The sequence below is a fragment of the Thalassophryne amazonica genome, chromosome 13, assembly GCF_902500255.1.
Source record: "Thalassophryne amazonica chromosome 13, fThaAma1.1, whole genome shotgun sequence".
Classification (NCBI taxonomy): Eukaryota; Metazoa; Chordata; class Actinopteri; order Batrachoidiformes; family Batrachoididae; genus Thalassophryne; species Thalassophryne amazonica.
In genome coordinates, this window is record NC_047115.1 from 70,291,335 (window position 1) to 70,317,840 (window position 26,506).

Below are 26,506 nucleotides of genomic sequence, written 5' to 3' on the forward strand. Positions count from 1 at the left end.
TCACCGTCTTCACTGTGAACTGTGGCTTGAATTCAGAGTTTGGGGGTCGTCTCACAAACTGTCTGCAGCCCTTGGACCCAAAAAGAACAATTTTACTCTCATCAGTCCACAAAATATTCCTCCATTTCTCTTTAGGCCAGTTGATGTGTTCTTTGGCAAATTGTAACCTCTTCTGCACGTCTTTTATTTAACAGAGGGACTTTGCGGGGGATTCTTGCAAATAAATGAGCTTCACACAGGCATCTTCTAACCATTTTCTTCCATGCGTCTCTGGGTTTTTGTCCATTTTAAAGCACTGGAGATCATTGTAGATGAACAGCCTATAATTTTTTCCACCCGTGTATAAGTTTTCCCCTCTCCAATCAACTTTTTAATCAAACTACGCTGTTCTTCTGAACAATGTCTTGAACGTCCCATTTTCCTCAGGCTTTCAAAGAGAAAAGCATGTTCAGCAGGTGCTGGCTTCATCCTTAAGGAGGACACCTGATTCACACCTGTTTGTTCCACAAAACTGACAAACTCACTGACTGAATGCCACACTACTACAAGTATTATTGTGAACACCCCCTTTTGTACTTTTTTTTACTAATAGCCCAATTTCATAGCCTTAAGAGTGTGCATATCATGAATGCTTGGTCTTGTTATATTTGTGAGAATCTACTGAATCTACTGGTACCTTGTTTCCCATGTAACAATAAGAAATATACTCAAAACCTGGATTAATCTTTTTAGTCACATAGCAACTACTATTATTCTGAACACTACTGTATATAACTAAAAGCCAAGTAGCCTCAGTGTACATGTATTTGTGCATGACCATAACTTTGATCACGGACAAACTGGGGAGAGCTGACATTTGCCGTTTGGTATGCTTATGTAGTTTGGGTCAAAGATGAACATCACGAAAACTGAAAGTTGATAGGACTAATATTTTGGGGGAAATTGGGGATATTAGGTAACAACAGTGAACAATGGACATTGATATGACCATTAATCAGTGCCTGGTAACCAGACAAGCTCTGAACAAAAGGAAATATCTCAACCTTGCCAGTTGTAAAACATGACATCAACTAAATGTGCCAAATAATAATAATACAATTATTCACAAAACTTTCTCATTTTAATTGCCTGCACTTTCAGTTAAAATCATGATAGAAACGTTGCATAATTTATTACCACCCTTGAAAAATGTCAGCTACCATTTAAAATGGAAGGATTCAGTCGGTTCCGCCGGACACTCTGGGATCCAAAATTTGATACGGTCCAAAAATCCAGACTTCATTCCTCACATGGTGCACATGTTGCTCTGTTCATAGTAGAATATTATACATGATGTAATATTCCACAGAACTGGACATCTTAACAAGTGCAATTATCTGTAATTCAAGCTATTGTGTAAGATGTCTGTGGATACACTTTTACAGCCATATGAATATATCACATACATAATCCAGTAGTGACGTGTTTCTTTGACCTTTGTTTGCAAATAGTTTTTAATTTAACTCAAAGGGACCCCGAAGGCCCTTCCTAAAAAATCAATCAGAATCAGAATCACAACTGAATTTATTGCTCAGTAAGTTTGCACATACAAGGAATTTGATCTGGTGTTATTGGTGGATAGACAAAAAGAAAGTCCAGTTCAATGCACTGAAACACACTGGTGTTCCTAAACAGTCCCAACTAAATACTCATCAGGACCTACCCTGCTTAACTTGTGATTTGACGGGATCAGACGTGCACACAGCGGCACCTCTCAGATGGCGTATTGTTTATCCTCAACCCTGGCATGTGCAGACATATAGTGCTGTGAAAAGGTTAGTGCCTCCTTGACCTTTAACAGTTTTAAATTTTTTTATGACATCAAAAAACAAAACAAAAATTCAGGCTTGTTATATTAAAATTTCTAAAATTCTGCCCTTTAAACAGTGAAAAGTAATCTCTACATCATGAATTAAAAGAAATAAAAATTTAAAAGCCAAAATGATGGTGTGAATAAGTGCCCCCTTTATTATAACACATACAAAACCATCACTTTTACATCCAATTTTCTTCTGAGATGGATACATCAGCACTTTCAAGGCACTGAATGTCTTGGTCTTGATTTACATCAATTATGTAGGAATACAAACAGTATGGCACTCTATGGTCAATCTGTGTGGAGCAGAAAGTTCTCAAAAACTAAAGGACTGTGCAAGGAGACAAGCGAGGAAAGCCACCAACACTCCCAGACAACCCAGAGCAAGTTATAGACTTCTGTGGCTGCAACTGGAGAAATTACACATAGTGTGAGTTTTGATGTATCCATCCCCTGACTTGTCTAAAGAAGACTGGATGTAAAAGTGATGGTTTGTATGTGTTATACTAAAGGGGGGCACTTAATTATTCACGCCATCATTTTGGCTTTTAGATTTTTATTTTGTCTAATTCATAATGTAGAGATGACTTTTCATTGTCAGTTTAAAGGGCTAAACTTTAGAAATTTTAATATAAAAAGCCTGAATTTTTTATTTTTTGATGTCCTAAAAATTTTTTAAACATGTAAAAGCTCAAGGGGGCACTAGCTTTTTCACAACACTGTATCTATCATACTGGAACTGCTAATATTTGTGCACACATAAGAGCTAAACAGTGAACCACACTCCCATAAATCAAGGAAGTCTGTTTATATGTGCCACTAATCAGAAATCCAGCTTCAAATACCCACAGACCACTTTTACAAATCTACATGTGGATAAAACATTGAAGATGTTGAAGAATAGATCTAATCATTTCAGTTGGTGTTGCCCGGTGAAATAACACCGCGAGGTGCGATGTGTCCGGCCACTCAGACATGAAAGCAAACAGCTGAATAATAAGTCAAAAGGTTTGATGTCAGGACGTCGCAGAGCACAAACTGAAGGATGCCCTGGGAGGAAGCAGCGATGCAGAGAAAGGGGCGGAGCTTAGAGCTGGGTAACACTATGCACAGGCGCTCACAAATCCGCCTCTGGCCACCTCAACGACGAAGCGAGCCAAAAACAAGCAGTGAGTGGCGGATCACCGTCATAATCATCATAAACAGGTGCAATTCATTCAGTTGATGGCAGCTTTGTCTAATTACATTAACCACAACTCAAAACCTGATTAGAGGTTCAAATTGAATTTATCTCATTCCATATTCCAGATAACTGTAATCATGTCTGAACATGTTCTGCATGATGTCATACAGAAATCAGTCTAAAAAAAAAATATCTGCAAACATCCTTCAAAATCAAAGCCCGTTAGTCTGAAATTTTCAAAAATTATTTTTATTGGGAGAACTACAAAAAAGTACAGTACAAAGTTAACAGTCTCACACTCAAAATTGTAGTGAACTGACCCCCCCCCCCCCAAAAAAAATTACAACTCTCGTCTTTTTGTCCGTTTTGTTACATTCACAAAGCTTTACTTCTGATAAAGTAGTCAAAAGTACATAGTGCGCATCCCCTGTACCTACTATGTACAAACCCAACATGTTCAACCACGTCCCTCTCCAGAAAACGCTCGACACTAGATTAAAAACAAATAAAAGTCATAAAGGAATGGGGACTTAGAAAGGTTACGGTTGTTTTTGCCAGCGTGTCTGAGTGGTAACAACCTTTGAAAATAGCTATCGCTCTACATTCAGTTCAACGTGTGTATAAAAAGATGCCATGTAGGAAAACAAAAATACTTTATTTGGTTAATTTTAAGGCATGTCAAGATGGTGAACCCCATAGGCACTACACAATAATACTGGGGCACAAACGATTGCTACATTCTTTAGCACGTGGCTGGAATCACAGTGTGACCTCGTGCAAACAGAGAAATCAAAGAAAAAAAAAATACTTTTTGGTTAATTTATTGACTTGGGTTCTTTGTCACTGAAGTCTACATAAACAAAAGTAGTACGGTTTGGACGGTCTGTACAACCACTTTGTTTATACATTCTACAGAAACGTCTAAATCAGATTCTTAAAAAAAAAAAAAAATGCCTTCTACAGCACTGACACATGACCTCAAACAGCAAATCAAGAAAAACCTTTTAATAAACATGGAAACAAAATTACTGAAATAAATATTACATATGTTCTCTTAAATTAAGATTTTTTTTTTAACTCATTTACATTAAAAATAACAGAGTGAAGTTACAAAAAAGAGAAACAATATATATATATACATATATATATATATATTACTGTGAAGAGAACATACACTCCACTTTATGCAGATTAATAAAGGCGGTCATAATTTAAACATAAAAGAATATAGATCTATTGCTTCATCATACTTGATAAATACAGTATGGACACAATTTACCAATGTAGCCTATACTTTGTTTTTCACAAGATAATAAATAAGTTAAATAGTTCATAGCCAGTTATGCACAGCTATGTAAATCACTCAAAAACAAACAAAAAAACAGCTAAAAAATATAGATATATTCAACCATCAGCAGTGATTTCCCCAAACAAACCCAACTCGAGTGCTTTTAAACTAAGCAACACGCTACTAGACTAACCGATCCAACCACTGGGTGGCGCTGAAAGAAGACAGAACAGGTCTGGAATGGAAGTTGAAGCTTTCAGAAAGAAAGGGGGGGGGGGGGGGGGGAGGGAGATAAATGTTACTTTTAGTCAAGGCATATTCTCGGCAGGATGGGAGGAAATCTGCTAAAAGTCTGTCAAGTCGTGTTACACATCTAACCCCAGAACAAAGTGTGACTTGCCTGATAGAGCAAAAGGAAAACAAAAAACAAAGAAAACAGAGCGGGCTGCCACGAGCCCTTGGGCAAGGCACTGATGGAATGCCTTCTGTTTGCTAGCTAATTTTTATTTATTTTTTAAATACAGCTATATTACAGAAGATCTAGACTAATGCCAGGTGAAGGACACTTGAAGCGGAGTTGATCCCTGCAGGGGGGAACTCTCTCTCCTCCTGCCCCCATCCAGGAGGGTCAGCGGAGGTCAGCAGCCCCGCAGCCGCGAGGGGCTGAATGTCTTGATCAAAGGCACTACGGCAGCAGGGTGGACGCTGCCGAGCGGGAGTGGAAGGAGCTGAACTCCTCATAATCCATGAGACAGAGATCAGTCATCGGAAATCGACAGCCTGCTGAAGATCGGCAAACGCCTGCCCGCGTCCAGACTCGGGGACTCGGAGCCGCTGAGGCTCCCGGAGGAGCTGAGGGAGCCGCTGGCGTAGCTCTCCCGGTCAGAGAGCGAGTCCGGCGGGCTGGGAGGAGGCTCGAACACCGGAGACTCGCTGAGACGGCGGAGCGCCTGCAGGTGGCTGACGGTGAAGGAGGGAGGAGACGGCGGGTTCCCATAGTAGGAGGAGGCTCCGCCGGTGTAGCCGCCGGGAGTGTGCACGGCCAGCGGGGCCAGTAAGGCTTTTAGGTCCTGTCCTGGGAAGGAGAAGGCACTGTTGATGCAGGAGTTTGGCGACAGCACGTCCTCGTAGAAGCTGGAGAGGGAGGTGCAGGAGGAGGCGGTGGTGGGGGGCGGAGGAGTCCGCGACGTGGGGCTCTCCAGCAGCGGGGAGTCCAGGCCGTGGTGGGAGGAGAAGCCGGAGAAGCTCAGGCTGTGGTGGAGCTTTGGTCTGTCCCTGTGGGGGTAGCCGAGCTGAGGAGGCGGCGGCAGCACCTCCCTCTGGCCGTACGCGCACAGCTCGCGGACCTGCCGCGGCTCCGCCGCTTGCGCGTTGGCGTTGGCGGCGGGAGCGGGCCGCCGCTCGTCCGCGTTGTGGATGAAGTGGCACCGCGGGCCGTACGGGCAGAAGCCGATGGTGTGGAAGGTGCGGCACGGCTCCGTTTTGTACTTAGGGTGGCGGGACAAGCTCCTCAGCTCGTGGTAGCCGTGCGCGAACTGACACTTCTCCCCGTACTTGCAGGAACCGTTCTCCTCGAAGGGCCGGCACAGCTCGGTCTTGTACCGGGTGGAGTTGATCTGGGAGCCGGACTTCTGCTGCAGCACCGCCCGCTCGCCGCTCTCGCTGTACGCGCGGTCGCGGAACTTGTTTTCCTTGTTCATGAGGGCCGTGGCGCTGCTGCTGCTCTCCTTCAGGCTGCCGTACGAGCCCACAGAGTACTTGTTGCCGTTGCTGATCGCCTCCAAGTTGCTGGCGGAGTTTCTGCGCAGAAAGGCCGGAGCGAAGGAGCCCGGAGGAGCCACCGGAGCTCCTACGGCCTTTTTGTCCAGCATGCTGTTGATGTGGAGCGCGTTCATGTTCACGTGCTTATCCTGCTGTGGAGAAAACACACACACACACACACACACACAAATATGTTAGTGTATGTGCGGGAGCGCGGAGCTGTTGCGTGGCCGTGCGCGCGGTCTTACCTTGTACAGCAGGTCCATGTCGTAGAAAGCGGACAACACGCTCGCGGACATTTCTTCTCCCCAAAAGCGCTGCTGCACCTCTTTCATGGAGGACCGAGCGGAGGGCAGCTGGTGCCACGACTGGTTGTGTTTGTGGGGAGAGTTTTTGCTTTGAAATAAAAGTTGCTGGCGGAGTTTTTGGAGGTCCTATCAGAAGAAGGAGGGAAGAGGACCCCCCCAAAAAAAAAACACCCAGAGGAGGGGACGAGCTGTGGAGGTGTCGGTATTTTGTTTCCTCCCCTGGAGAAGCTGAGCCGGAGTGCTCCGCTCCAGCCTCTCCGCAGCGGTATTAATACCCGCCGCTGGCCGGGGAGGGGCTCACTCAAGTCGGTGTAAACTTTTGCAAGGGGCCTGAGCTCCTCCCCCTCCTCTCCCAAGGAGGGGCGGAAAACACACACACACACACACACACACACACACACACACACACACACACACACACACACACACACACACACACACACACACACACACACACACACAAAAAACTTCCATTCACCCCTTTGGCCGCCTGTTCTTCAACACCACGCCTTGAAATCCAACCCCACCTCCCTCACACACACGCCTCCGAACTTTTTAATCACACCACCGTGCACCTTTAATCTCACCAAGCGTTGTTGGGTTCGAACCAACAACCTTCCCGAGGCTTCTCGAAGCTCACATACATTCGTCATGGAAGGAAGCACTCCCCCCCTCCCCTCCTGTGGGTGAGGAGAGACCACAAGTATGAGCAGCCACAATTTTTAGAATCCACTTGGTTGCATAATGGACTTGCAGAGCCCACGTGACCTACTACTATATGCTGTCATAAAGGATTTTCTTGACTCCCAAAGCTCAGTAGGTCGAGTTAATGTTAACACAAAATGTGCTGCAGTAAGGTTTGCTGAGTTGTTGTTGCTCCTTCTTCTCAGAGCTCCAAGCTGCAGGAGCAACAGCAGAGCAACACTGCCCCCATCAGAGCAAAAACACACAAGTGAGTTTTTTTTTGTTAAAGAAACTGGAGCGCCTCCTGCTGAGCAGAGAAACATTTTACATGTAGTTTGTCTGCAATAATAATGAAGCAGTGGAATGAAATTATGTTTTGCTGCTGGTGTTTCGGACTCGCGGCTTGTAGGATGGCAGACTGTTCACGCAGACATGTCAAACTGCTCCGCGCCTGGAACCATGTGAAACATTTAAAACCACAGTGGAAAGACTGCAGAGCTGGCAGTGCAGGACGCGACTTTATATCAGCGCTTTGGTCAGCAGGGTGTAACAACACATATCACCATAAAATGATGGTTTCTGTGACACTGGTAACCATTAAGTCTTTTCCATATAGCATTATAATTAAAAGATTAGTTTTAACAAAATGAAAAGTTTGCTTATTTCTGCAACACGATCTGATATTCTTTCAAAAATCTGAACATTTGGGTCGGACAGGGATGGACAGAAAGAAAAAAAAAATCAGGCAACAGGCGAAAAACAAGTGACATAAGAGGTTGGAATCTACTACTAGCAACCCTAAAATTAGTCTGAGGGCTGTCCTGGGACTATTTGTGCTCTGCAGTTGTGATAAATAGTTTAATGTGAAAGACAGACACGACGAGGCTCGTCGTCCGAGAGATCCCTTAGACGTGCCCGTCCGCAGAAGCCGCTCTGCCATTGCACAGCTCTGTTTTTATTGGGGGATGCTGAACTGCTCCAAAACATTACGTCAGTTTTACTGTAACAGGGAACATGGCTACTGGGGAGGAAGGCGGATACACACACATTCTTACACACGTGTAGGACAGTTAGTCCATTGTGCTGTCCCCTTAATTACATAACCAGAAAACTACAGGGAAGCACATGAAGGCGGCTCAATGAGAAGAATCCTACAGTAAATTAAATATTGCTGCAAAATAACACCTCATATAAACATACAGCAGGCGAGCCACTAAAATGTTGGTGACGTGTCAGTAAAAGCGAAGCCTTCATTAACCTCCTCTTGCAGCAAAACTGAGACTTTCTCTTGCAGTTGCATGTTTTTAAACACTTTAATTCTACATTAGATTTGTCGCATACAATATGGAAATCAGTGCAAAGTTAGAATTCTTTGCACTTCTGAAACTGACCGCAATTTCTGGAAGGGCACTGCACGCTTCCGTCGCCACAGTGTTTCAGCTGCCTTGGAAATGACTATTTTAAATGGTTTAATGTTAAGATTAGTTGAAATTTTCTGTCTTGCACAGATCGATGCAGCAGCAGAATTCTGAGATTACCAGAAGCAGACATTTATAACGTGTAACGGTTTATGTTGCCAGCACTGCTGAAGTTTTCCATGTGACCATCTGAAGAGAACAGAATGCTCCTTCAAATGTTTTTCATATGTTCAGGACAAACTCATGGATTCTCAGCTGCTACCTGCAAAACTGTTGCTGTGGCGTAAGCAGCGTTTACATATTAGCGGTTAGTGGATCAACAAGCTAGAATCAAGTCAGAGTAACCACCCAGCAGCGGCCTCTAGTGGCACTCTGCAAAAACAGATGCAGAGTGCCTCACACATCAGATGGAAGCAGTCATGGGATAACCTGCGTCAGACCGTTCTCGCTTTAGTGCGTTAGCATGACGCTCTGTTACTATGGCAATGTTGTGCTGATGTTTTCTGAGTGACCACGAATATGTAAATACAGCTTTAGTGACGTGAAGAACTTTGTTGTTTGTCTTTCAGCTGCCCCCAGTTGTTCAGGGTCACCACAGAAGACAGATCTGAATTGGGATTTAGCACAAGTTTTATACCAGATACCCTTCCTGATACAACTCAGTTTCTACACGGAGAAACACACACACACGTGCGTGCACACACAGCCCCTGGTGGTTACAGCAGTCTCCTCACCAAGTGTGTTTGCCATTATAAATATAATCACAAAGAAATCATAAATAATTAACATTTTCTTTAAAAAAAACGTTTTAATTTAAAAACATCTATCACAGTCAACTAAATTAAAATACATATATATGCTCTCAATGAGAACAATATCTGTCAGTATTTGTTCAACAGAGTAGAAAAGAGAAGTGTTCAGTGTGCTGGTTGAATGGTCGCTGCAGTGATCCAGATCACCTTCCCCTCTGTTTAAGGCCTGAGCTTCTCCAGCACCTCCACAGTAAGCGTGGCCCTCTGGTGCTGCAGCGTTAGCCGGGCATGCTCCATCGTGCAGTAGAACTGAGGCGGGGCGGGGAGGCTGCTCAGTGCCTGCTGGGAGCTGAGTGTTTGGGCCTGAGCCTGTGCTGACAGTGTGCTAAGACGCTCCAGGTCCAGTTCAGAATATCCTGATTCCGGATTTTGCTCAAAGGTCAGGATGAGAGAACTGAGGTGTCTATGAAGCAGCTTTACCCACTGGATAGGCTCCGCCCACAGATTTAGATCCCCTTTCTCAAACAGGAACTCTTCTTCATCCTGGTCACACCAAAGAGAAGATTTGTATGTATGTGTGTGTGTTTTTTTTGTTAAATGCTTAATTTAAAGCATGGATGAAAGCAAATGAACTATAATGACCAGTTGTTCATAGTTCTAGTCTGTGTTTTATCTTGTATGTGACGGTGCTTCTTATCTGAATACAGGACGAACAGTGACTATGTGTAAACTTATTCAATCAGAGCTGAATGATGGAAAAATTCCACTCCACCTGTGATGCTACGTACTGTGAGAAATTAAATATTTTCAAGTTTTTCCACTTGTGACAGCTGCAAAGACAAAACGAATGTTGATTTGTCTTGAACCATGGTCAAAGATGAACAGAAATAGATCAGTTTTGTCAGCGTGGATATCACTGTTTTCTATTATAACAACAGGAACCACATGTGCCAGAATCTAGAGAGAAATTACAGTGTAACATCACAGAAAGTCCAATCTTTAAACAACACTCAGAGCCAGTGCTTCCTGTTTTAATATAACTGAGCAAATCACTAAACGTTGCATCTATTGATGAAGATCAATTGTCGGCTCACTTCATTTAACACTGCAAAATTACATCTCCCACCATCATCTAGGCTCTGCTGTTGCTTTAACGAGTGGTGCATCTGTTTATCTACCATCAGCATGTGAATGCAGCATTACCCATAATGCCCTTCTCTGTGCCCAATCATATCATCAGCATTAACAGGGAGCATGTAAAGTTTTGAGCAGAAAGACAGGAACTAATTACCAGTCCTGAAAGCTAAAGAAGCAGCTCAGCAAAGTGTGGGTCAAAGTGATATATGGCAGAAACCTTGGTGTTGCCTGTTTTGACTACTCGAGTGAAAAAAGCTACAACAAAAGCAACAAGAGAATGAAAACATGGTTGTGTTTTTCTGGGATTCCACACGTGACAGTTATTTACTGTACAACTTCTGTTTTATTATATCATTTATATTTTGGTAGTGAATTAGAACAGGTCTCCAGGAATTGAGCAAGAACTCTCCCTTATGCTCTGGCGGAGGTTTAAGAGCAAAATGACAGACCTAAGTCCACTTTATTGACATCAAGGCCTGCCCGATTGTTAGATGAGCTATTGTCTCATAAAAATTACAGTAAACAATGCTGTTGTCAATTTATGCCTATTTTATGCCATAGATCACATACCGTATTTCTTTGATTAAAAGCAGGGGCATTTATTTTTTTCAAACTGTGCCCAGACCCCGCGCCTAAAGACACAGGCCTTTATTTAAGGCCAGCGATTATTAACAAAATGCTGCTTGCTGCCTGCACTGTAATATGGTTTCACACATATCCCTGGGCATTGCACAGGACTGGTGCCTGCAGACAACATGATGCTGGACTGACTACAAGATGAGATGCCTGAAGTTGATGCAGTGGATGTTTTGATTTCCTGTTTTCTGTTTCTTCAGCTTTGTAAAACTTGTAAATGTTAGAATGGTCTAAGCAGTGGGTCACCCCACTGAGTCCGGTCTGCTTGAGGTTTCTTCCCCAATATCATCAGAGTTTTTCCTTACCACTGTCGCCTCTGTGCTTGCTCTTGGGGTTAGTAAGGTTAGACCTTACTTACTTGGGTGAAGCGCTTTGAGGCAGCTTTATTGTGATTTGGCACTATATAAAATGAAATAAACTGAAACTGAAAAATTGAAATTGGTGTGGCGAACCAAAGACAAGTGCTTTAGCTCAGAGCCCTCTGCATCGCTACAAACCCTCTCCGTAGCCTGATGTGCACCTCCCAAATGATGGAGACCGCAAGGGCTGTGATTGGTCACTTTCCAGATTCACTCCTTCTTTTTCTGTCATATTTTAAAAGTTTTTGTAGTGCATGCGCCAGTTACATTTCAGTCATATACAAATAGAGAAATGTTTGACAGAAAAGTCCATAAACATGACCAACAGAGTCGGAAAACTGCAAAGACGCTCAAATGACCCGCAGATCATGGAGGGAAACTGCACGGACCCTAACATTGGTTTCGAGATTGATGATTGTATAAAGAAATGGAGCTCATCGAGGGACAAATTGATCCAGAAAAAGCCACTGTTCCTGCAGTAAATTGCATTACGACACCCAACAAAGCAACAGCAAACTTTAAAAGGGTCATGTGCAAAAGCCAAAACCAACTGTAAGACAAATTATGGCCTAAAAACTGTGTGCTACTGTCTTCTTCCACTGTGACCTTGAGCACTGAGAACGAAGGTCATTAAAGTTATTTTAAACAAGGATTTATTTATGTTTTTAGTACGGTCACTCTGTGTCAGTTGAGGAACCAAAATACAATTTTTTCTTATGACTGAAAAGTCAAAAAGGTGTTTTGGTGTAACTAAAGCCAACACATGGCATTTGTTCTGTATCGATATCTTTCATAGTTTTGAGAGGCTATAGCAGATAGAACGAAATGCTCAAAAAATGTGTATAATCAGACTTGGTCACATTTCATAAGGATCATCAGTGTGACTTGGTGGAATTCCTCGTGAGTTTGTGGTTTTTACCATCACTGACTGTGATGTACTTCTACTGCAGCCTAAAAATATGGCTGGACAAAATGTGTGAGCTGTGAGGTCAGCAGAAATTCCTGGATGTCAGCTAAATTCAGCAAAAACAAGTTTGTGTTAGGCTGCAGAATACTTACAAGAGAGGAAGCTTCCTCTCCACGTGTCTCTCCAGTGGTCTCTTCCTGCCCCAGCAGCCACTCTGTCAGAACGAGGACACCTGCTGGCACACAGCCGGACAGCTCAAACAGCCGACACAGGATCCCCACACCCAAGTGCAGGGCTACGGGAGGACACACAGACACTCCCGCCACATCTGAGGACAGAGGAGACCAGAAATGTTATATTCTATCTTTAGATATGCACAAAGTGTTTCACAGTGACAACACACACAAACAAACATGACGAGAGGTACAAGTGGCATACGTCTGTGTCCCCCACCTGTGTGAAGTGTCATTAAGACGTAAAATATGAAAAGCATAGAAATAAAACTCAAGCATTTCAATTTAGTGCATGTGTGTGAGGGACCTTCTTTTAACAGGGCTCAAATATAGACTTCTTCAATATTTTAGTCCACTATGAAATCAGTACCTGGAAATAATAATAATAACATTTCTTTAACCAGGTAGAAAACCCACTGAGATCGAAACCTCTTTTACAAGGATGACCTGGCCAAGAAAGGCAGCAGCACGTCATAATGGACAGATTCACATCAACATGAGAACATTGGTAATAAATAAAATACACTCTTCTTGGTCATAGTAACATTGTAACGATGTAAAGTCTGAAACAGATTAGAAATTAGAAACATAGGCATTGCGCAAAAGAACCTCATTTGTGATCTCATAAAATAGACCGAAAGGTGTTCAAAGAAGTCAGTCCAGACAGTTTCAGTTCAGATTGAATAATGTTCCAATCACAGGGAGCTGAAAAACTAAAGGCTTTCTTTCCCACTTCAGTGCGAACATGAGGTACACAAAACCATAACATGTCATTTGAGTGCAGAGCATAACAGCTTTCAGATCTCTGAAGTAAACTGGATAGAGAGGTCGGACCCAGTCCAATAAGAGTTTTGTAAACCAGAGTCATCCACAATGTGTATACTGCCAAAGGTGGCATGCCTTAACAGTCAAAGGTGGCATGCCGGCTTTGGCATACAACTCACAGTGGAGGGTGAGGCAGGTACAGCCAGTGATGAATCTCAAGGCACAATGACACAGCGGGGTCAAGGACTGTAGACAACTGGATGAGGCATACCTATACATGACATTGCCATAGTCCAATAAGAGCAGGAAGGTAGCAGTTATTAGGAGCTTCCGAGCACTTAAGGAGAAGCATGACGTGTTTCAATAAAGGAAGCCTAGCTTCACCCTTAATTTGGAAATCAAGTAAGTGTGTAAGATGAACATCAAAAGAGAGCTCTGTGTCAATAGTTAATCCCAGATACTTGTAGCTGCTGACTAGCTCAAGAATATTACCTCAGGTAGTTTTGACTGAAGGTATGTTCTCTAAGGAAAACAGGTGATTTGGAGAAAAACGCTATTTTGGATATTTCTGCATTCAAGACTAGTTTGAATTTCTCCAGACGGTTCTGCACTACATCAAAAGCGGACTGCAAAAATTCAAATGCTTGTGTCACTGGGTTTTTGGCAGCAATAAATTACAGTGTGATCATCATACAGATCAAAGAAGGCATTTGACAGGTTTGCACACAGGTCATTAGCATAAAGTGTGAACAAAATTGGTCCCAAAACTGAGCCTTGAAGAACACCTTTTGTTACCTTTGAGACCGCTTGTGTAGAGACATTGTGTTTGTAAAGAATTTCTAACAAGAAACTGTGATCTACTTGTTAATGAGTTATCACAGTGTTTCTGTTTTGACCATGACCTATTTTTAACTAGGTCACAAGGGTCACAGAGGTCACAAGGGTTACAGAGTGCTCACATGCAAACTTATCTGAGATTTGGGTCCAGAGAGCATATTTACCTGATATGAAAGTCATATCTATAAGTGCTGATGAGTTGTGATGGTGGCAAGGGGTGTGATAGGCACACCCTATTTTAATGGGCCTCTTCTGGCGGGTGGGAAGAATAAAACCAGAATATAGCTTGAATGAAGGTTAATATCATCTCAAACTAAAGTAAATAAGCCATAAATAAGTTTGCACAGCCGAACAGTGGACTCACACAGCTGCTGCTTTTTTAGAAGATCACATTGTGTCAGCCTGTCACGATTGCCTTTTTTCAACTGAAGCTCTTTTATTTTGTGGTACTTTTGTATGTACCACATTTTGTATGTATCAGTGTCTGTCTTCTTGGGTTTGGAAACTCTTGTGGGAAACAGAACGATAAATCACACTGACAACCACCATCGGGGTGTGTGTATACGTGGATTCAAAAACATGTGGCTGAAATGCTCCGTGTGCGCACGTGGAGCATTGAAGCCACACACACACACTGGATCCACGGCTGTTGTGTGTGTTCATGAATGAATGCTTGGTTTTTATTTTTTTTTCCTTTTAAACTCATGGTGTCCACCAGGAAAACCACAGAAGTAAAAAAAAAATTCTAGAACAGAACTCAGAGTGCATCCTCCACCTCTGCTCAAAGTAAAAACCACTGCACTGCTGTTAGTGTCTGTTTATCAGAGGCTGCCCCAGGATACAGTATGTGGATTTTAGCTCACACTAAACCCTGTCGCAAAGTTACGTTCAAACAGCTTCCCTAGTTTTGGAGTAATCCTGTTAACACACAGATGGCGATGAAAACATTCTGTCCTGAGTGGAAGTAAAAGTCGACTCCTTTATGAGCCCTTTTATTGTAAAGGTCATTATTACGGGTGCATTTGGTCGCAACGCTGGACACGGAAGTGGAAGACGTGTGATCACAAAGACACACTTCACACGGTGTAAAAACGTAACAGCACAACCTCATTTACGGCTGCAGTTGTTCATGTGTGACATTGACAGTTTGCATGTTGTTGCCGTCGTCTGAAGTCTGAGCGCACAGAGAAAGCCGCGCTGCGGCATTAGAGGAGATTTAAGACTTCAGGAGCTTGAATGACAAATTCCTTTCTTTACCTCTTTGTGGGCCAGCCCTGCCTCTGATGTCAGGGCACTGCCCCCCCCCCAACATTACTGGACATAATAGGAAATTTTAGCCACATTCAATTTATCTTTCTTTTTTTTAAATGGAGGTTTCACACGTCGTTTAACATGATTTCCCTCCACAGGCTTCTGGCACAAAACACCCTGTTTCCCAAGGGGATTGCTTTTCACCCTGTTAAAAGTGTGTGTGTGTGTGGTAGCATGATCTGTCCTAAGTGGGTATTGCTGGTGTCCAAAGATTCTGTGGCGTACAAAGTTATATGCTTCATCTCTACAATTGACAATATCAGTGCCAGTTGCTGAATGAATGCTTTTCGTTCAGATGGGTTGAGGCCGTGCGTGCACGTGTGTTGCCCAGTTGGTGTGCACTGGCAGTCTTATAGTACATCTGAACTGGGCAGGGCAGCAGTGTGAGGGGAAAAACTCAACCTCGTGCCACTGCTGCAAACAGAGTAACAGTTGTACTGTTCTGTGCCACTGTCCAGCACATGCTGAACCTATTTTAAACATAATGACCTATATATGAGGGCAATTTAAGTTCTTCTCCTCACTCAGAATCCGTCACAGGCGAAAGACTGTTCTTACATTATTTTTCAACATAGTCTCCCTGAACTTCAGTGCACCTGGTCCACTGATCTTCAAGCTTCGCCATCTCGAAGCAGAAGGTCGAACCTTAAGCCTCCAAATATTTTTCCAAAGGTGAGGCTGAGAACCTTTTTAAGGGCCCTCACTTACACATGCATGCATGCACATGCACGCACACGCATATTATATATAGCATAAAATAACAATCACATTTATGTAATATTTCATGTAAATAATTGTGGGATGTGGGATTTGTTTAAAAATCCAATTTTTATTTTTGTTATTTAAGATAAAATGTAAATCTCACTTGCATTTGTAAAAAGAGGACGTGTTGTTTTGCAGTTTATAGAAATAAAAGAACATATTTGAGTTATAATTTGTCTGTACTGCAGATTTTTAGCTCATTCTGTTAAAAAAATGAGAAAATGGTATTGTGAGTTGAGAAACACAAGACATACATATCAGTCCACCGCAATCAGTCCATCTCCTTTTTTTGAAGAAAGTTGGTTAAGCATCCACCTGAAATTAAATTAAATTACAAGGTAACGAATGAGGAAAGGCGAAAGATAGATGCAAACAGGTGAGTTATTTGTGATTTATTTTTTATTTGTGATGAAATCGGCCCTGGGCGCTCCCACGGGCGAATACGATATTATCCATTCCACGGCTGTCTGTTTAGGATGTGAATTATAAATATCTTTGCTGGAATTCACGAGGAACACAACACCTTTCTTTTGGTATTGCATTTAGCGGTATTACAGTGATTCCTATTGTCTTTGTGGGTACCAGTGTCTCAAAAAGCAAAAGTGTAGATGGGTAGATGAGTGAGTCCATCCCAGCCAGCTCAAAAACAATAAATGCCATTATTTTTTAACTCATCAAATAAAGTGTTCACAAAACAAGGACAACCTGAAAGGTGCATGGTGAAGTTTGATGCACCAGATCAATTGAGACCAACTTTGTTTTATCGAGCTATGAAAGATGTCCTTCATCTCTGTGAAAGAGACTTACCCATCACCCTATCACATGGAAGGTGGGTTTCTGCTGAATTTGGCATGGCGTGTTCATACAAGCTTGTCATATGAAATAAGGTATGAGAAATTGAAGAGAAATTCACAAAAAATGCTTGAAAAAGGCATCTGGAGTTCATATGAAAAGGAAGACATCGTACCCGTAGAAGACTGGAACCTGCTGAAGACACTTCACAATCATGGATCCATATCAAAGTATGAATTCTCTGTCAGATCTACAGTCAGTGCAGGGTTTGTACGTGCGCGAGCATGTACAGTAGTGTTCAGAATAATAGTAGTGCTATGTGACTAAAAAGATTAATCTAGGATTTGAGTATATTTCTTATTGTTACATGGGAAACAAGGTACCAGTAGATTCAGTAGATTCTCATAAATCCAACAAGACCAAGCATTCATGATATGCACACTCTTAAGGCTATGAAATTGGGCTATTAGTAGAAAAAGTAGAAAAGGCGGTGTTCACAATAATAGTAGCATCTGCTGTTGACACTACAAACTCAAAACTATTATGTTCAAACTGCTTTTTTAGCAATCCTGTGAATCACTAAACTAGTATTTAGTTGTATAACCACAGTTTTTCATGATTTCTTCACATCTGTGAGGCATTAATTTTGTTGGTTTGGAACCAAGATTTTGCTCATTTACTAGTGTGCCTGGGGTCATTGTCTTGTTGAAACACTCCTTTCAAGGGCATGTCCTCTTCAGCATAAGGCAGCATGACCTCTTCAAGTATTTTGACATATCCAAACTGATCCATGATACCTGGTATGCGATATATAGGCCCAGCACCATAGTAGGAGAAACATGCCCATAATCATGATGCTTGCACCACCATGCTTCACTGTCTTCACTGTGAACTGTGGCTTGAATTCAGAGTTTGGGGGGGGGGGGGGGGGGTCGTCTCACAAACTGTCTGCGGCCCTTGGACCCAAAAATAATTTTACTCTCATCAGTCCACAAAATATTCCTCCATTTCTCTTTAGGCCAGTTGATGTGTTCTTTGGCAAATTGTAACCTCTTCTGCACATGTCTTTTATTTAACAGAGGGACTTTGCGGGGGATTCTTACAAATAAATTAGCTTCACACAGGCGTCTTCTAACTGTCACAGCACTTACAGGTAACTCCAGACTCTCTTTGTTCATCCTGGAGCTTATCAAGGGGTGAGCCTTTGCCATTCTGTTTATTCTTCTATCCATTTTGATGGTCGTTTTTCATTTTCTTCCACGCATCTCTGGTTTTTTGTCCATTTTAAAGCACTGGAGATCATTGTAGATGAACAGCCTATAATTTTTTGCACCTGCATATAAGTTTTCCCCTCTCCAATCAACTTTTTAATCAAACTACACTGTTCTTCTGAACAATGTCTTGAACGTCCCATTTTCCTCAGGCTTTCAAAGAGAAAAGCATGTTCAACAGGTGCTGGCTGCATCCTTAAATAGGGGACACCTGATTCACACCTGTTTGTTCCACAAAATTGATGAACTCACTGACTGAAAGCCACACTACTATTACTGTGAACACCCCCTTTTCTACTTTTTTTTTTTTTTTTTTACTAAAAGCCCTATTTCATAGCCTTAAGAGTGTGCATATCTTGTTGGATTTGTAAGAATCTACTGAATCTACTGGTACCTTGTTTCCCATGTAACAATAGGAAATATACTCAAAACTTGGATTAATCTTTTTAGTCACATAGCACTACTATTATTCTGAACACTACTGTACACTCCTTGTAGCAACTGAGATCACAAAATCCAGACTTCCTAATCCAAATATTGCTTAATCTCCTCTTACTCAGAAGGTGAGACAACACTCAAGAGTGTTTCTGCCTCAACATTTAGAAAATATTCAAGAAGAAAGGTGGACGGCCTGACATCACGCTGCACTAAGGCTTTGCTCCAAACTAAAACAAATCCTTTAAATCCCAGAAAAAAGAAATGACTCTTTCAATGCTCTGTCTCAGGTAAAACTAGACCTCATCTCATGTTGCACTGCAGTAGTAATTCATTTGCTTTTTCGGCCTCGTTTCTTTGAGTGGACCATGAAGAGTCTGAGTTTTGTTGTCTAAGCCTTCTTATTTTGTTTAGGAGCGTGTTCTCACAGGATGATGAGGTGTGTTTCGGTTTCCTACCACTGTGTGCATGCTGGTGATATTTAAAAATCATTTCCAGAGCAAGTTATAGCACTCAGACCTGGAGGGGTTGTTTTTGGGGTGGTTAAAGTTTCTCTAAATAAAGCTATATAATTGTGATGGAGTTAATTATAGTTTTAAGAATTTTTGCTAGATGGCGTTAAAGTCAAAAAATGGTAAAACCACTGATTTCAAAAATCATAAAGAGGCTTTTCTACAGATTTGTTTGTTTTACATGTAAACTATAAAACGCAACACTAAGATGCAAGAGTACATATATTACATAATTTGATATATCTTAAATGCAGTAAGTAAACTGTGACTTTCCACTTAGTGATGTGTTCTGTTTGTTAGGTAGGAAATATATGAAGAGGGGTTTAGCTCATATTCTTTCATTTAACAGTACTGTTGGAAAAGTCTAAAGCACTGTAGTAATAAATCGACTTTTTTGGGGGGGGGTTCTTTATTAGTATGGCAGTAAGTTCATTTCCACGTATGACTTTTCTTAATGAAACGCATCAGAGGGCAGTGGTGTTTTTGACTATGTACAACTTCATCGTTGACGTCTGTGTGACTTCATTTTGACGTTATTCATACCAATCAATCCCAAATATTTTTCTAATCAATATATAGTTTAGATCATCCATCTCGGTTTTGGAGATATACAAAAAGTTTTTGTTTTTTTTTAAACCAGGTTCACCTTGACCTTTGACTTTTGACCAAACTACTCCAAAATCCAATCATCTCTACATAGCTATCAAAGTAATTTCCCCACAAAGTTTGATCCATCTAGGCTTCCTGGATGCAGAGATATAAAAAAGAGTTTTCACTGTCCTTCAAAGAATCTAATCTAATCACGTCTAGATATCTATTCAAGTAATGGTCCCACCAAGTTTTAAGGATATCTGTCCAGCATGAGTTAAATTTTCAATAGACCAAGTTAGTGAAAACAATTCACTGCTTTCCCCACTTGTAAGTTATCTAGTCTGAAGCACATGTAACATCCTCAAAACATCTCACTCCTGTTGCACCTTCCAACTTTTGTAGAGTCGCTGATTCACCTCTTTGACTACCACCACCGCCGGCTTAACAGCGGGACAACAACACTCCCGCAGTGTTTGTAGGTGTTTACACAGAGTGCCGGCGCAGAATAACAGCAGAACATTGTGGCTTTGAAAAAGTTGTTTAAAAGGGGCTGTTGAGCAGAGGATGAGGAGAAGGTGAATGAGTGGATGTATGGAGATGCATGGTTTTGGCGATCTGTCAGTTCACCCACATGTCAGAAATGTCAAACATGTCCTACAGTCCACTGCTTCACAGTATGGTGTCATCATGTCTACCAGAGTGGCCGTTCATTCCACTGCTCTTCCACCCACAACTAAAGCATCAGATGGTTTTGAAGCTCCAACTTCATCTACACCAACCTCACCTGGAGGCTGCACATCAACCACAGCACAGGACCTTCAAATACACCTGGACCACAGCCGAGGTTTGTTACACTCCAAGGCTTTATTACACAGGCCACAACTGTTAATATGAGCAGGTGTTAATCGTAAAAACTAAGGAAAAAAGGAGAGGTTCTGTGACTTTTGTGCCATTAAATATCTGAAAGCTCATTTTACAATTTCAAATGTACAGTTACAGTCTGAGCTGAAACAACTACTTAATGGATCTATTTGCTAAATGACAGAAAACAAGAAGAATTTGGTTTACAATTCTTGGATTCAATCAGTTACTTAGACGAAAAAAAAAATCATCTAGTCTGAGTTTTAGACTTTGGTGTACAACTTCTAGCAGCTTCAGCAGGAGCAATGTAGGTTCTGTCCTGGTCATAGAACGACGGACCGACTCTTTACCCTTGCACACATATTGGAAGGGGCATGGGAGTATGTCCAACCAATCTACATTGGGACTATGTGGACTTTGAAAAGGCATAGGATCGGGTGCCCAGAGGTGTGCTAGGGGGTGGGTGGGGGTTGCTATAGGAGTATGGAAAACCAGAATCACTGCAACACGGGACCTGGTCTCTATATGACCAAAGTAGGAGCTATGTCCACATTCTCTGCATCACATCAGACCTGTTCCTGGTGGGTGTTGGACTCTGCCAGGGCTGCCCCTTGTCACCAATCCTGTTGGTGATGTTCATGGACAGGATTTGAAGGCACAATAAAGGATTGTTGGGTGGCCAGTTTGGTGACTTCAGAATAACATCTCTGCTTTTACGGATGATGTGGTTTTGTTGGCTTCTTCAGACAGTGACTTCCAGTGTTCACTGGGCAGGTTTGAAGCAGAGTGTGAAGCGACGGGTCAGGTGAGAGCTATTACGCCAAGTAGAGGAGTTGAAGTGTTCACGAGTGGAGGTAAGATGAAGCATGAGATTGATACATGAATTGGGGCTGCGACTGAGGTCCTGCTTACGCTGTATCAGTGACGAAAGAGCTGAGGTGGAAGGTAACACTCTCAATTTACCAACTGATTTATGCTCCTAACATCAACTATGGCCATAAACTGTGGGTAATGATTGAAAGAACAAGGTCGCGGATACAAATGGCGGACGTGAGATTCCTCCACTGGGTATCATTGAATATCCGGGAGCGATTTAAAGGGGAGCTGCTGCTTCTTTGCATTGGAATGAGATAGCTGAGGTGGTCCGAGGAATCTGGTGAAAATGCCCCCTGGCATCATCTCTCCATCAGGAGGCCTTCAGGCACGTCCAACTTGAAAGAGGTCCTGGGGAAGACCTAGGAGAGGATGGAAGGATTATATTTCCTAGCAGGCTTTGGGACACTCTGGGATCCCTCAGGAATAATTAGAGGACCTGGCAGAGAACAGGGAAATGTAGGATGAGCTCCTTAGTCTGCTACCATCACAACCCAGACCTGGACAGCAGCAGAAAAGAAATGAATGAACGTGTAGACCTTTATGAAGAACAAAGGGTGATTCTTGAAATCCAAGGAAAGAGATTCTGAATCAGATTTGGAACTGCCTAAAAATAAATAAAATCTTCCCTGATTCAGTTCTACTGTTATCACGCACACAAACACTCAGAGGTGATCACATGACCCTCTCGTCTGTCGATAACAAGACTGTCACATCAAACACCTCTCTCTCTCACACACACACACACACACACACACACACACACACACACACACACACACACACACACACACACACACACACACACACACACACACACACACACACACACACACACACACACACACACACACACACAGCAGGTTCTACAGTGGAGCTGTGGGATCAGGAAACAAAGGTGTGAGACAGAGAGGGGTGTGAAAAGTAAACACCGTGCGCTCTGACTTCCTCTGTAGTGTGATGAGTACCACATCAACAAAACAACAACACAAGGTGTTACCAAAACAACAACACAAGGTGTTACCATAACAACAACAGTACCAAACAGACTGAACATGTTTTATTACCATGAAAATAATGGTCTAAGAATATGCAGATTGAATCTCACAGCCCGGTCAGTGGCTGGTTTATTCAGTCATTTCTTCATTTCTTTTGGCTTCTCCCATTTTACGTATCATAGTCAACTGTGGTATTATTTGCTTGACCATTATCATGGAATTGAGAAATATTTTATCCATTACAAAATTAAAGGTTACAGCTACAAATCAACTTTACATATTTCTCTAACAATTATTGCTTTCAATTTCTGTTTTTCTTTTTTTAATTGAAATGAGTGTCATGGAATATGAAATTGTTCAGCACTTCAGTTGGCTAAGTAATGCCACACATGATGTAAGCCGGCACAAAACCTGATGTTATGTCTGAGTCACTGTTGGGCTAAAAGAGGCAGTGATCTGGTTAATTAGTGTCCTTTAGCTCCATATGGTCTGTTACTTTCATTAACCTACAACATTCACTGTTGGTTAATAAAGGTTTTTTTTTTAAATACATCTATAAAGGTACAGTTGTCTAACAGTCAACAATGTCTGTTCCTCCAGTGTAGTTTACTGGTAATGTTCAACTGACTAGTAAGTCAAGATGACTACCAACAAGGCCTCAAATAACTGATGTCTAATCATCTTCCATTTGACAGCTGCTTTACAAACTCATCTATGAGCCAATGGTGGCCCAGCAAGGCAGCAGACCTGGATTGAAGGTCAGAATATTTGTGGAAACCTACCACCCTGTCAAAACACTGTACACTATGGGACAGTAACTGGCAGCGTAACCTTTGGATGTTTTCCTTCATTTACATGGTGAATTACATCTCATCTCTACCTTTATCTCTGCCATAAACTGATCCCCAAATCTAACTAACTTCATATTCTATGAAGTGATTCCCCCACAGCTCCCCCCGTGAGTCTGCCACAGCAGCATATGTCCTGCAATGGTGAAGAGAGTTGGATTTCAGAGCCAGTAAGTCTGAACGTATTTGTCTGTTGGTCATTTTCATGGATTGAGAGTGTGTGTGTGTGTGTGGGGGGGGGGGCTCCTGAAGTTAAATTAGATTTGCTCTTCCGGTCATTGTGGTTCATAGCTCTGGTAAGAAGATTCTGGATGTCTATGTTCTCAAAATTTTCCCTCTGGGAAAATGCTAGTTTTCAAATCCCTTTTTGACATGTATGCAGTCAGACTGCATTGCTTTGCCATGACGCCAACACCATCTTGACTATATTTGGACACACCTTCTCATTCAATACGCTGTCTTTATTTTCATGACTATTTACTACATTGTAGATTCTCAGTGAAGGCATCAAAACTATGAATGAAAAGACTGTTTGAGTGCTGCGGCAGATGACCTGGCCTCCACAGTTACTGTACCTGAACCCAATCGAGATGGTTTGGGGTGAGCTGGACCGCAGAGTGAAGGCAAAGGGGTCAACAAGTGCAAAACACCTCTGGGAACTCCTTCAAGACTGTTGGAAAACCATTTCAGGTGACTACCTCTTGAAGCTCATCGAGAGAATGCCAAGAGTGTGCAAAGCAGTAATCAGAGCAAAAGGTGGCTATTTTGAATAAACTAGAATATAAAACATGTTTTCAGTTATTTCACCTTTTTTGTTAAGTACATAACTCCTCATGTGTTCATTCATAGTTCTGATGACTTCAGTGAGAATCTACAATGTACTAAACAGTCATGAAAATAAAGAAAACGCACTGAATGAGAAGGTGTGGCCAAACATTTGGCCTGTACTGTATATATATATATATATATATATACATATATATATATATATATATATATATATATATATATATATATATATATATAAAAAACACATCAATTTTCAGTGAATGTAGGTTGGAACAATGAGGATACGTTATCACATCGAACTCGGACTGATACAGATATGAGGGGCATGATACAGGGCATGATACATAAACAGACATGTAATAAGATATTTATCACATGTTACAACAAAAATAAAGAACAATAATTATACACATGAATTATGTAGAATGAATAACGCAGGTAAATCATGTAAATATGTAAATTATGGAATGTTCTTATGTCTCTCTATTAAGTCATGAGTGTCCTCTTCATTAATTTCTTGGTGTCTCACAACTTCAGTATGAGACTCAAGTTGTAGAATTCTCCCTGCTAGGGAAGCTAAAACTCTCTCACCTTGATCAGACATCTAGGTTGATTAAAATGATCTGGATCCTGTATCAGGATCCTGCACTTGTCACCAGGGTAACACAAAATGGGGGTGTGTCATTAGTGGGACAGAGAAATGAGGGCTCCTGATTGGATGAAAAGTGTGGCGATACAAAGCCTGGCATTTTCAATGTCTTTTTTTGTATCGCCCTATTTTATTATCTGATTTTATTGCCACAGTTTCCAGGGCAGTAAAACTGATAGGACAAGTGTATGATTTATCAGCCCTATTTTTTCTTGTACCTCACGAGGGTTGGTTTATGAGTATAGGGCAGATTTTTGTTGTAATATGTGATGAAGGTCAATACATGGAGGTTCACGTTTACTATTCTCAATATTTTGGATCTTGGCATGGAACTGAACCTTTGGAAGGTTTTTTAACAAGTCTGTTGAGTTGTTGCTAGCATTCAATATCCTCTGGTTCAAGGACCATCAACGCTACATATTTTGATCTTTACAATGCCTACCATGCCAAGGATCACAGCAAAAACAACATTCAAATACTTATGAATGTAACTGTATTTTCTATGGGTGTATCAATTAACCAATATGAATCGAAACTCAGTTTTAAAAGTAATACATTACGACTGCACTGATAACATGAATCCTTAAATCAATCTAAATATACTGTGAAGCTGCCGATGGCAAAAGTTTAACACGATAAATCAAATGAGTTAAGTGTACTTTGTTGCTACGTCTGCATCTTCAAACTCATATAAATGCTCAAAAGTCAGTGTGAGAGCAAGACTGATCATGGGAAAGTTAATTTTATAATGTACAAACAAAACCAACATGCCCATTCACAGTAGGCAACATAAATAAATGTATCTGTTTGAACTTTATAGTTCACAATTTGTTAATACTATCATAATGGTTCAGGAAAGTCATGTTATATTATTTATGCTATGCCAACAACAACTGGCTTCTTTATGTTGTGCTTTTTGCTTCTGCATATGGTGCTGGTGTGAGTGGTGAACAAAAGGCTAGCAGAGGTACAGCCAAGGTGCTACAGCATAGAAATAAAAACTTGAAGAACAACATCCATGGTTGTTTAAGAAACATGTATATGAAGATAAGCAATGTTGCTTTTGGTTTATTCTAGTTTGTCATAGAAAATGAAAGTTTACTGTGTCTGTGCATTGGAACCCTCCCCTTGTAACGAAAGTTGGTTCAATGAAATTTATTTTTTTATTGAAATTGATTAAACACCAACCCTAAAATAAATTAACTTTGTAACTCCAACTCATCATAAAAAATAAAATAAAAATAATGAGTTTTCACAACATTTTTCATGTCACTTCTGCTTGTTCTCTGTGACAATGTTATCAGTGTGCAGTGGTAGTGACAATGTCAGTTTTAAGAGATTGCAGTACGTGAGCTGTGCAAAAGGAGCAGATCTGGCACAGTCTGGCACTAAATGGGTGACTTATTTGTGATTTATTCTTTTATTTGTGATGACATTTTCTTGAAATATATAGAAGGGTAGGTGTTCCGACTCATGTAATATTTTCAAATCAGGATTTGTGGTATTTAGGTCATGGATTTTCCTCTGAGAAATTTAAATGAAGTAATAGAGTATTCCTAAATTTGATGCTCAACAAGATGTGGTTAAAGAATACAACAATAATAACAACAAAAGTACTTGGAAAACATAAAAGCAAAAAGCCATTTTTATTGTTCCTACAGCTACAATGATTGAAACATATTTGAAAAGTT

General features: G+C 41.4%; 2 protein-coding genes across 3 annotated transcripts in view; both read right to left on the reverse strand.

Moving 5' to 3' along the window:
* Nucleotides 1-3,271: 3,271 nt before the first annotated feature.
* On the reverse strand, nt 3,272-6,634 carry zfp36l2 (zinc finger protein 36, C3H type-like 2). 2 transcript variants are annotated; one of them, XM_034184454.1, is made up of 2 exons: nt 6,336-6,634; nt 3,272-6,239 (listed from the first exon to the last, which is right to left on the reverse strand). In XM_034184454.1, the coding sequence occupies exons 1-2, from the start codon at nt 6,420-6,422 to the stop codon at nt 5,085-5,087; spliced, it is 1,242 nt and encodes a 413-aa protein (XP_034040345.1). In that variant the 5' UTR covers nt 6,423-6,634; the 3' UTR covers nt 3,272-5,084. The 2 variants fall into 2 exon arrangements, with proteins under 2 accessions (XP_034040345.1, XP_034040346.1); XM_034184455.1 differs by having other exon boundaries at nt 3,272-6,236; nt 6,336-6,631.
* Nucleotides 6,635-9,285: 2,651 nt separating this feature from the next.
* The window catches only part of thada (THADA armadillo repeat containing), a 281,569-nt gene continuing 264,348 nt past the window's right edge, over nt 9,286-26,506 (reverse strand). Inside the window, 2 exon segments of the mRNA XM_034184530.1 lie at nt 9,286-9,792; nt 12,441-12,616. Of these exon segments, the coding sequence (XP_034040421.1) occupies nt 9,469-9,792; nt 12,441-12,616 (500 nt within the window). The 3' untranslated portion in view covers nt 9,286-9,468.

Excerpts from the sequence above, each read along its gene's own strand:
- zfp36l2 (XM_034184454.1), bottom strand. The coding sequence starts at position 6,422 with ATGAAAGAGGTGCAGCAGCGCTTTTGGGGAGAAGAAATGTCCGCGAGC. Across the intron at positions 6,240-6,335 it reads ACATGGACCTGCTGTACAAG|CAGGATAAGCACGTGAACAT; the intron begins GTAAGACCGCGC and ends TTTTCTCCACAG.